The sequence below is a fragment of the Vespa crabro genome, chromosome 10 (assembly GCF_910589235.1).
Source record: "Vespa crabro chromosome 10, iyVesCrab1.2, whole genome shotgun sequence".
In the NCBI taxonomy this organism is placed as follows: Eukaryota; Metazoa; Arthropoda; class Insecta; order Hymenoptera; family Vespidae; genus Vespa; species Vespa crabro.
The window spans coordinates 6,945,176-6,957,316 of record NC_060964.1 but is presented as its reverse complement, the minus strand read 5'-3'; the positions used below and the strand labels follow the sequence as shown (position 1 = coordinate 6,957,316).

The 12,141-nt window shown below is 30.4% G+C and overlaps 2 protein-coding genes across 2 annotated transcripts; one reads left to right on the top strand and one right to left on the bottom strand.

Moving 5' to 3' along the window:
• LOC124427446 (nucleolysin TIAR) lies at positions 1 to 4,527 on the bottom strand. The gene is made up of 4 exons (XM_046970379.1): positions 3,516 to 4,527; positions 2,852 to 3,148; positions 2,217 to 2,468; positions 1 to 265 (listed from the first exon to the last, which is right to left on the bottom strand). Exons 1-4 carry the CDS (start codon positions 4,101 to 4,103, stop codon positions 218 to 220), a joined length of 1,185 nt encoding a protein of 394 aa, XP_046826335.1. The 5' UTR covers positions 4,104 to 4,527; the 3' UTR covers positions 1 to 217.
• Positions 4,528 to 5,845: 1,318 nt separating this feature from the next.
• LOC124427697 (protein wings apart-like) lies at positions 5,846 to 12,111 on the top strand. The gene is made up of 11 exons (XM_046970935.1): positions 5,846 to 6,622; positions 7,206 to 8,851; positions 8,958 to 9,206; positions 9,289 to 9,537; positions 9,630 to 9,854; positions 9,954 to 10,176; positions 10,259 to 10,474; positions 10,578 to 10,757; positions 10,827 to 10,915; positions 11,032 to 11,133; positions 11,224 to 12,111. The coding sequence occupies exons 1-11, from the start codon at positions 6,439 to 6,441 to the stop codon at positions 11,371 to 11,373; spliced, it is 3,513 nt and encodes a 1,170-aa protein (XP_046826891.1). The 5' UTR covers positions 5,846 to 6,438; the 3' UTR covers positions 11,374 to 12,111.
• Positions 12,112 to 12,141: the final 30 nt, after the last annotated feature.

Below are 12,141 nucleotides of genomic sequence, written 5' to 3'. Positions count from 1 at the left end.
TCGTGTATTTTAAATATTTATTCCTTTTTTTCATTCAAAGGACAATTTGTTTTTATTATAAGATAACATTATCCTAAGCATCTCCGAGGGTTAATCACCCTGCTGTACCTAAATTACTTTTTATATAACACTTTTTTTACGTCTTCCTTCGATTCCACTGATTATTATTATTTTATTCATAGAGAAGTTCTTGAAATTGGCTTCTTTTCGTTCGATATCACTTATCGCAGTCAAGGTGCCATACTATGTCCTTCTTCTGTTTCTGCTGTTATTACATTCAGTACTGACTTTATACAAATTTGTTTTCAAAGTTGTATGGCTTTTTACCGTCGGTGGCGAAGTAAAGGGATAGTAAATTTTCCACAATGTCTTGATTACCATCTAGGCTCATTGAATTTCTGTTTATCGTTAACAAGAAAATGATTAAAAAAAAAAAAAAAAATCATTTTGCTATGCCAAAGTAGTTTTACACTGTATACTGCCCTTTTTCTGTTTTTTTTTTGTCTTTTTTTTTTTGTTTTTTTATTTTTTTAAATCTTTATAATTGTCATTACCACATAATAATATGACATCATTTTTATTTTATCTTTGGTGTATACGAATGTTATATATTAAATCAATTTTCAAATTGAAGGGATAGAATATATGTTAAAGAAATGAAAATTTATTGTCTGATATAAGATAACGATCAAAAATTACTAGATTACTAGTGCTCTTGTAATTTAGCTCAAAAGTATTGCTTGGAAGACACGAGGTTAACATATCGTGCCATGTACTAAAAGCACAGAAAATATCTTGTTATTATTTCGACTGATTGTCAATTGATTTTAAATTGTTCTTTTATTGTAAATCATGAATATTGTTAATATATTAAAATAGCGAAAGATCTAATATATATCTTTCACTTTTGGATATTTTTAATATGTGGAGTTATTTCAATGCTATATTAGCGACCCCTGTGTGCTTGTAATTATTACCAACGCCTTCCTCAAAAGTAGCTCCTTATAATGGAAGTATATGAATGTTTACTACAGTTTCTCGTTATTATTAGACTTAAATTATAGGCTTTATTACACCTCACAGCTTACTATTTTTTGTACAAATAGAGAAGAGTCACTAATATAACTTACAACTTATCAAGAATCTCTCTCTCTCTCTCTCTCTCTTGGCTAAATTTTTAGTTAGATTAAATTGTATGCCCGATGATATTTTTTTCAAGACAAAGTTATTTATTCTGTTACTGTAGCAAAATTATATATACATTACACCACCGACGGTAAATATCACATAACGAGGAAAGTTTTTAACTCGTTTTTTCCTTTTTTTTTGTTTTTTTTTGTTTTTTTGTTTTTTGTTTTTTTGACGCGCACTATTTATTTGAAGGGCCCTGCATACGTCGGAACATGCACAAAATCTAGCTACATCACAGGCGCCGTGTGTTTAGTTATACTCTTTCTATCTTAATCTATCGTTAACGTCATACTCCGTGTTTATCATAAATGAACATGTTGTCATACCGTTCATCAATGATTCGAGATAAACTAAGGATTGGTAATTGTGGCAAAAATATTAAAAAATATAACAACATAATGACCGCATACATACGAACACCTTATGCAGCACAACGAATGCAGGGCTCAAATCAGGGGCTTTAAAGAAGAGTTCAAAAATATACCTTGTTCAACATTATATCCATTAATCATAATTATATATTGGATATATTAAAATTATCATTAAATTATTATACTTCACTGAGTTTGTCTTTTCTATATTGTCAAAGAAAATTCCATTTCTATAGAAAAAACCTATTTTATTATTAATAGTCTTTTCGATATGATAAATTATCTTTGTTTACTAAAATAATAACAAAATAATATTAATCTTTGAATATCTTCACAATTTAATCTTGAAATTTTCTAAGAAATCATTAATATCATGTGAAAAGTAAATAAAATTATTCTTCTCTTTTGTATACATAAATAAGTATACATGACTTTTTAGTTTAGATACATATTCTGCAAAAATATATGTATAATCATTCGTTTATATTTTTATAATCAATAATTATAATTCAAAATATCAACATAATTGTTAGAACAGGTATATGCTAGAACAAATACATAAAAGCCCCCAGGGCAAATATTTTGCACGTAACAATTAACTGATATCAATCATCAGTTTCATTGTGTAGGATATTGTGGCATGGTATATGTTACCATTGTCGGTTGTTGACCAGGTGGCAATGGGGCAGTTGCAGTCGGTGGTGCAGCAGTTGCTTGTGCAGGCTGCCATGTACCAGCACCAGGGGCAGGCATTCTCATACTGTTCATATACTGTTGTCCATAATATTGGCTATAATATTGAGCTGGTTGGAGAAATTGTCCTTGCATTTGTGGATAACCCTGTGGGTACCAATAGCCCATTTGTTGTCCATATCCATATGCATATTGACCAGCTCCAGTAGTAACCTATAATAGAAATATATCGAATGTTTAAGCACGCTTTTATATTTTATTTCTTATTAATTGTTTAATAATACCTTAGAAACACACACTTCCTAGATCCTATCTATTTAAAGACTATTAAAGATATTTTTATAAATTATAATTAACAAAGAAGTACAAAGTCAATGAAACTGGAATTACAAAAAGGAAAAAAGGATCTTTTCATCAGTTTGTTAGTGACCAGCATATATGTTTTGGTCAAAAAATATAATTTCTTATATCGAAGTTTATGTAGAAATTTATAATAAAATAAAGAGTGAGAGAGAGAGAGGAGGGAGGGAGGGAGGGAGGGAGGGAGAGAGAGAGAGAGAGAAATTAAACTTTTCCAATTAATTTATAACAATAACCTGTTGAGCTTGATGATTGGCATTAGGACCCACACTATTAGGATCACCATTTTCTTTTCCCCAAAAGCATTTGACAATGCTACCACTGATTTCTGTATTATGTGTAGATTCTATGGCATGTGTTGCTGCTTCCTTAGTTGTAAACTTGATAAAAGCATAACCTTTATCCTTGAATACTCTTATGTCTTGAATGGTACCAAATGGTGAAAACGTTTTTGTTATTAGCTCGTCTGTAACTCCATTTGTAAAACCTCCACAATATACCGTACAATTGGTCGGACTACTTTGGTTATATACCTGTCAATCAGATTATGATTACGTAAATAATAAAATAAGTGTTAGAAATTTGGAGAAAGCATTACTATAATAATCTTATCACACAACAATTAAATGCATGTAATATATGTTACCTATGATTCCATTAACAAAAGCATCGAACACTCTCGATTGACATTCGTTTCTTTCAAATCATCTTAAACAAAAGTAAATCTAAACTCAAAAATTGAACGAAACTATATGGGAGATAGCGTTTATCGAAACCCGTCTAATTTAGTTATACTAATGTTTACTCTATCCTATTCCAGACGCTGCTGCTGATACTTTGTATAATCTTCTGATTGTGTGAAGATGATTTAAAAAACAGAATATTGAAAATCTAACATACCTCTTCATAATTAGGTTTACTATTGTTTGAGTGTCGTGGCCTTTCTGATCTTGGAGGTGGAGGCTTTCTAGTAGACCAATTTGTCCTAATGCATCGTGAGCCAAGCCACTGGCCATTCATAGCTGCTATCGCTGCCTCTGCTTCAGACTTTTTCACAAAGGACACAAATGCGTATCCTTTACTCTTCATTGTAGTCGGATCACGTACGATCCTGCAGTTGCTGATTTCACCAAACGGGGCGAACGCTTCTTTTAATGTTTCCGTTTCGATTTCCGGAGAGAGATCACCCACGAATATATGGTGATGATTACTTGTGTCCAACTTTGGTTGATTTCCAGGGCTTGTCGCCCAGTTAACCTTCATCTCCTTATCCAGAAATGATCGCTTGTTCATGGCGGCTAGTGCCGTAGCCGCGCATTGATGGTTCGTGAATTCAACAAAAGCATAAGGATCGTTTCCTGGCTCCCGTATTATTTTACATCCCTTAACCGCACCAATTTGAGAAAAAAGTGCACACAAAAGGTCCTCCGACACCGAAGCGTCTAGATTTCCCACGTACAGCGTTCGTGGATTACTTTCCTCGCTCATGCTCGCTCTATTGGGGAACTTACTTTCTTATATTACTACTTTTCTTACGTTGTGTCGACTTAATATACAATTTACACCTCCAGTGGGCTCGAAGTGCATCTATCTCGACCCCAGCATCAGAATGTTCGTTTTCTCGCGTTTTCCAAGGAACGGACGGTTGAACGCGAAGCTACACCCAGCCTCTACGTCATACTAACATAAAATGGCCGCTCTGCTGCACAATCACTTTCCCTTTATTCATCGGCATAAATGTACATATTTTTCCAAATAATTCTTTTAATATATGATAACGAATTTTTACGTTTTTAAATATAACATGGGAAAGCTTTATGACATTAAATCACTGCTTCTAATGTACAACTTTTTTTGACAAAGTAGTAAAGAACACGTGTTTTTGTATCACCCGTCGGATTTCATAACAGGTAGCGCGAAAATGCTTATTATCCATTGGCATATAGAAATTACTAGCGCAACGCTTTACAAAAGCTTGCTTTTCATTGTGCATCGGTATTCGTTCGCACGATTAATACCAATAACATTTTTTATAATTATATCTAATTGAGTATATTAAATTTTTCTACATATTTATCTACATTTATTGATTTCTTTTTATCTTTTAATTTTCTTTTCTTTTCTTTTCTTTTCTTTTCTTTTCTTTTTCTTCAATTCGCACGAAACAATAATTACTAACGATTTAAAAAATCCACCTATAAGATATGTATTATATATATCTTATATAAGAGTTTAACGAATATACATGTATATTGTTCATAATTGGACAAATTAATACTTTTTTAATTATTAAATTTCAAACGAAATCTAAATTAAAATCTATTGGAAGCTTTTATCAAACGATCTAATTTCAAACTTTAAACATTTCCCGCTAGCTGATTCGAGTAGATCATTTTTTTTCGTTTTAAAGCGAATTATATTTATATATATATATATATATATACATAAATATACATAATTATATTTATATGAGATTATTTAGTTTATTATTACAATTTCGACGAGTAATTTTTTTAAAGATAGTGTATATAAAAAATATTAACGAACAAATAATTCTCTACAGTTTCTTATATTTATTTTACCTTAAGATGCTTAGGGAAGAAATACTTTTTAAAGGTGGCACCCCTAAGTCAGGCTAGTAGATTGGTTATTTAAATACAGGCGATTGGTTATTCAATTATTGCAAATTCTCATGTATTTATTAATGTAAAGGAAATGAAAAAAAAAAAAGGAAAAAAAAAGAAAAGAAAAGAAAAGAAAAAAAAAAAGAAACAAGTAAGAAAAATAAAGTTAACTTTTTTAATGCGATTGGTTATTTGACAATAAAATTTGTGCGTGCTCGTAGCTAAAAGAGGGGATGTATTTAATATTGTGTGTCTATTGACAAAATATATATATAATGTACATATCTTATCTATATCTATAAAATCTCTGTACATATTTGTTCATTCTTGAAGATTTTTATTAGAAAAAAAAAAGAATATATATATATATATATATATATATATATATATATATGAATATATTTATACCGATATACATATATATATATATATATATATTATATACATATATATATATATATGTATATATATAGATCGATTTCAATTTGTTATTAATAAACAATACGTTGATTTTTGTTGCAAACGAAAGTTATACTGTATTACGTAATTGCTTTATGTAATAAATCACATTTTAATTGGACAATATTATATATGTCCATTCAACCGATAATGTAGATAGTTACGTTTCGTCCTATCTGGCTCTATCTACTGGATAAGATGATAAGTATTATTATCTGGTGCACAGTATATTATTCGTTTTTTTGCATGTGGTATGTATGCATCTAAATCTTAAACGAAAAACATATCGACAGATGGCTTAAGATCATGTTATGATTTAATAAATTCCAATTAAATTCGTTGAAATATATGGAAAAGGAAATAATAGGAAGTGTTGTAAGAACGTATGCCGTATTAATGCAAAGGTTATAATTACGAAATTATTAATTCGAAATTGAAATTTTTGGGAGGAAATATATTTGTGCATCGAGGGAAATAGCAATCGAAACATGGCGTTTGTTTCTTTAGTGAGCTTCGAAATTACATTTCTTAAGGTCGTAGTACTTTCGTAACTTCGGCTGTTATACGGAGTACGACGTATTTTTTTATATTTCCGAATGTTATCCCGAAATATTGTCATTATTATTCGAATCGATAATTATGTAGTATAGATCATACGAAAATTTTAAAGAATGAAGAGATATATTGTTATTTGTGTCTTATGGGATGCGGACTGTATTTGAAATATCGGAATATCCAAAATGACGTCTCGCAGTTATACTAAATCTTACAGTCGCAAGGTCAATAGTGTGACACCTGGGAGCATTCAATTTGATAAGCTTTTTCGAGAAAATAGTAATAGACCTTCTGCTGCCAAGTCAGCAGGTACTGTTGGAAAATGGGGTATAACATCATTTACATCTATCAGAAGCACGAATATCAATGGTATGTATTTATTACTTTCATGTCATTTTTATTTACACCTTTCTGTATTATAGAAATATTAAATATTTCAAGAAAAAATTGTATTGAATTATATTGAAAATATTCTCATCAATACATTTTCATGTCGGTAAAGCTTATTATGAAATTATTAATTGCATAGTTTCTCTAATTCTTTCGTTATGACTCATTCATAATATAGTTTTCTTTTCTATTTTCTTCTTCTTCTTTTTCTTTTTTTTTCTTTTTCCTCTTAAGTCTAACTTTATTGTACTTTTTCATCTACCTAAGCAAGTTATTTAATATGACGTAATTGTGTCCACATATATGCAAGATATTAATACTGCATATTACACATTATTGCATTCAAAAAGTATAGCATTTATATGCATAATATATGTAGTTTAAAAATTTATTCATTTTATATATATATATATATATATATATATATATAACATATATATTTTGAGTAACTTTTAAATTATTCAAAGAATAATTTATCTTTTAAGTTTTTCAAAGAGTATATATATATATATGTATATATGTATATGTATATATATATATTATTTTTTTTAATTATATATAGGAAGGAGAGATAATATTCACAATTCATTTGGTGCAAAAAGGATGAAAATTGATTACAGTAACCAGAATACACGTGTGAATTCTGGAAAAGATCCTTTTTCATTTGAAATTGATCCAACTAGTAAGACAGACACCACACCGGCCGTTGTAAAGCCGAAGAAATTTTTTAAAAGTAGAAATGTACCACCAGTAGTAGAAGAATCTCGCCAGGATGTGGCAATATACAGACAAGTACCTGATTCACAATATGGTAGAGCACGCGCTCCAAAGCAGCCTCAACAACCCCTGCCAAAACAGCCCTTACCAAAAGCAATTCATACTCCTACAAAGAAAGTATCAGAAAGTGTAGATAATACCGGTAATGAAACATCAAATAGAGAAGAAGGAAAACCTCCAATTGTCTTAAGAATATGTAAGGGTACTGCAAGATTAGTATGCGGAGATGTGCAAAATAATCAAGATCAAGAACCTGAAACTTACAGAATTTCTACACCTCTTACTAGTCCCTCTAAAATAGATATTGAACGTAAAAGTAATACAGAACCATCAATCAAAACAGATCTTAAGACAACTCGTTCTCAGCAACCAATTGTATCGACAGTATCAATACCATTAGAAAATTCTGATATGCGACGAACAACTCGTAGTCGTGCAAAAAATTTACATCTAGACATAACAGGTTCTTCTGGTGTTACTACAGCGTCAACTACTTCAAATACGCATAGTTCTGGACTCTCCTTAACTCTCAGAAAATCCGTTACGGATTCCAATAACACTCTTATATCCCATTATGATATTGTTAAGACTGATTGTAGTTCAACGTATCCATGTAAACCAACGATAGAACCTTTAATTGGACGAGACCAACCACTGCCTACCACAACTCAAGAACTTATTGATATTCTTTCGAGTGATGCAGATCCTATGCAAACAAGACCAATGATTTTAAATGTCCCTGAAGCTGAAGATAATTCGGAAATTACATCAGATGAGGTTCAACATTGTTCTATAGATATTCCTACAAATGAAGTGATACCTGAAACTAATAGACAACCAGAGAAAGAAACAGAAGCAGAAGTAGAACAAGAATTAGAACCAGAAGGTGAAACTGAGGTGGAACCTGATCCTGAAACAGAATTGGAATCATCAGCTCATGCAGCTGATTCTGAAACTGCAGCAGCTAAGACATTAGTGGATCAGGATTGGTTTTCAGGTAGCGATGATAGTGAAGGTGTGAGTGGCAATGTTGAAAATGAAATGCCTTTGCATGTAACAAGTACAGTTTCAGAATCACAAACCATAAATGCTCCTACAACAAATGTACCATCTAAGCCTGTTACTAAAAAGGGTAGCATATTTAAGAGTCGTTCAACAGGGACAACAAATGGAAATAAAAGACGTGCATTGTATAAACACAAGTGGTGTGATAGTGATAAAGAATCTAGTACGACAGATACTCCTAATATTGGAAATGTAATTCCAAATATAGCTTCAGGATCACATAGTACAACTGGATCTGAAGCATATGCAGGAGAATTTGAGACTTCTCAACTTACAAGAGTTGTGACTTATCCTGAAACTGATGTAGACTTTACAGATGACTCTGAAGCTGTTACAAGTGTTCGTTGTTGCAGGAAAGTTAAAGGTGTAAGTATATATTATACAAATACTCAAAGCCATATATATTATATCAAAATGATAAGACTCATTGATATTAGGATCTATTGATGATGATAACATTATTTTTTTTCAGTTTTACACTGTAGTAAAGAATGTGAAAAAGGCCCATCAAATTCAAGAAAGTGGAGAATTTCAGGAGTTTAATGATGATGTTGAATATATATTGGATACTTTAAGAGAAAATAATCCAAATGCTACACGTTGCCTTTCAGCTATACGCTTAGCAAGCAAATGCATGGCTCCAGCCTTTCGTATGCATGTACGTGCTCATGGAACCGTTGCTAAATTCTTTAAAGCATTACACGATGCCACTAAAGATCAAGTACGTCTTTTATTTACTATTTTAATATTCAAAAAAAAAAAAAAGATGGATAAATTTTAATATTATTTTGTATTGCAATTAGAGTCTTGGTCTGTGTACAGCGACTGTAATGTTTGTGTTAAGTCAAGATCGTCTAGCGATGGATTTAGACCGAGATTGCTTAGAACTAATGTTAAGTTTATTGGAATCTGATGCCAGTCATAAAGATGCGCTTGACGATTGTGGCCTTAGTAGGGCTGAATTATTAAAAAATAAGGAAAAAGTACGGCAGTTATGTGCGGATATTCAAGCACAGGGACATGCAAAACATTTAAATTTGGATAATATTACTGTGAGTAATATAATTATTTCTGATTATTGATTAATCAATATTAATTTTATTAAATGGAAAGGAAATGTGATAAAATATATTTATCTTTGCAGGTTGGGCAATTAGCTATGGAAACACTTCTCAGTCTAACTTCAAAACGTGCAGGGGAATGGTTTAAAGAAGAACTTCGAGAGTTAGGTGGTTTAGAACATATTGTAAAAACAGTCAGGGAATGTCATCGCCATATTAATGCGCATGATGTTACAAGAGGTGGTTGGACGGAACCATTATTAGATAAATTACGTAAAGTTGACAGATGTTTACGTGTATTAGAAAACGTAAGGACTATCTACTATAAATTATAATACGAATTATATTAAATATTCTTATTCAATTTTTCGTATATCACTAATAATATATATTATACTTATGATTAGGTTACACATATGAATGAAGAGAATCAAGTATATTTATTAAAATATGATGATGGTATATTAGTAAGTACTTTAGCAAGTCTTTATTACTTATGTGGACAAGAGATTCCCATTTATCCAACCATAGACCCAAGTGATAAGAGTTCAATTGGTGCTGTTGTCAGAGAATGTCTTTTTGCTATTATCAAAGTTCTCATAAATCTCACTCATCGATTCAATAGACAATGTAAGCTTATTGGGTTTTATATAATTTTCATTTTCCAATATAATGAGATTGATTTATTGTTATAATCATATATTTTTTGCAGCTTGTGGAAGCAAATTAGTGGGATCACAAAGTGGTGTAGTTGATTGTAGTTTGTATCTTTTATTACGTGTACCAGAATCGCTACCAGAAGAAAAAAGATTTGATATGATGATGTTGGCATTAATTCTTTTAATAAATTTAGTAGAGCAATGTGATGATAATAAACAACATCTTATTGAGTCAAAGGCTCCTCCATCTACAGAAAATATTTTTGATGGTATGTATTTTGTATAAGCACTATATATATATATATATTATTTAAGTATATGTATTTATCAAAACATATGTAATTATATTTATAAATCAAATTGTTTTTATAGCCGAAGAAAGTGGTGTAGAGTCTTTGATTGATCTCTTTTATAAACAAGAAGAACTGGCAAGAGCTGAAGAGCAGAAAACTGATGCAATTTTAGATGGTAAAAAAGATTCAGAACAGACAGAAACAGTATCAACAACAACAAAATCCCAGGAAGAATTTATTGAAGAAACTGTTACCAAATGTTCGTATAAGTATTTCTTAATGATGTACAATATAAAAACTTAATTATATTACATTAATTCCTCTTCAGTATTGCAGAAAGCTGGACGCCACATGGAACATACTTTAATAGGTGCATATGTTGTTCTCCTACTTGGATACTTAATAATGGATAACAAGGTAAAAATTAGTTGATATATACTTCAGTAGAGATATATACGTATAGTACGTTAGAAAAAGTAGATTATGAAATAAGATAAGATATTGTCATGTTAAGATACTATGATATTTTTTAGGATTACGAATCACTCGTACGCAGCAGACTCCCAGATAACAATTTTTCCACAATGGTATCTGTACTTCAAAAGTTTTTCAATTTTATGAATTTAACAGCATCGGTAATTATTCATCATTTGATTTTATATAAGTTTAATTATATATCGTATTTAATAACACATTTCTCAGTAATTTTAAATATTTTTATACAGAATGAAGTAAGTAGTTGTGGAATAGCAGCTACTGAAAAGGTAATTAAGTTCCTAAAAATGTCGGACGTTAGAACTGAAGAGGAGCGAAATGAATTACCATTACCAGCATTGGAAGACCCCAATATGATGCTTGATTTGACTTCATCTTGATTAATATATTATGCACATATTGACAGCATTTTTTGTTTTACTGGCATACAAAATGAGCCAAAGTTATCTATGTCTGAGAAAGGAATCCCTGTTACTTCATAGATTGGACACCTGTTTCGTATTAATCGTATGTATGTATACGTGTATATAGACGCTCTCACGCGATGTATGTACATGCATACATACATACGTATGTACTACACACATACACACACATACAATATATATATAAATATATATATATTTATTCATTTACATAATTTATTACTTTATGTTTCATTAATTTTCATGTGGTTTGCTTTTCATTCACAGCATTTTAGATTTTAAGCTTTAGTTGTTACTTAAATATGGAGACAAAAGAATGCAAATCGTAGTGATTGATCTTGTAATTATAAAAACGTACCTCTACATGAGTATCAATTGGATATCATAATTAAATGAAACTTGTTCGGTCAAATGGACAGGAATATTGATCATCAATAATATTGTGAACTTTATCATATAGAGTGTAGTTTATTTGCTGTATAGTAATAGATGAATTTATCTTTGTACAATCATTTTAAAGTTACATAAACTGTGTTTTCAAACCTGTTAAGTAATAATTAATAATGTTGGGTATAAAATAACCCTTCAATATTCAAAATAGTGTTATGTAAGCTTATTTTAATATTAAAATTACATTAAACTATAAGCCTTGTAAATGTACATTTATAAATTATAATTGTATCTTACATTCAATGGTTTTTTGTTATTTTTATCATTAGACAT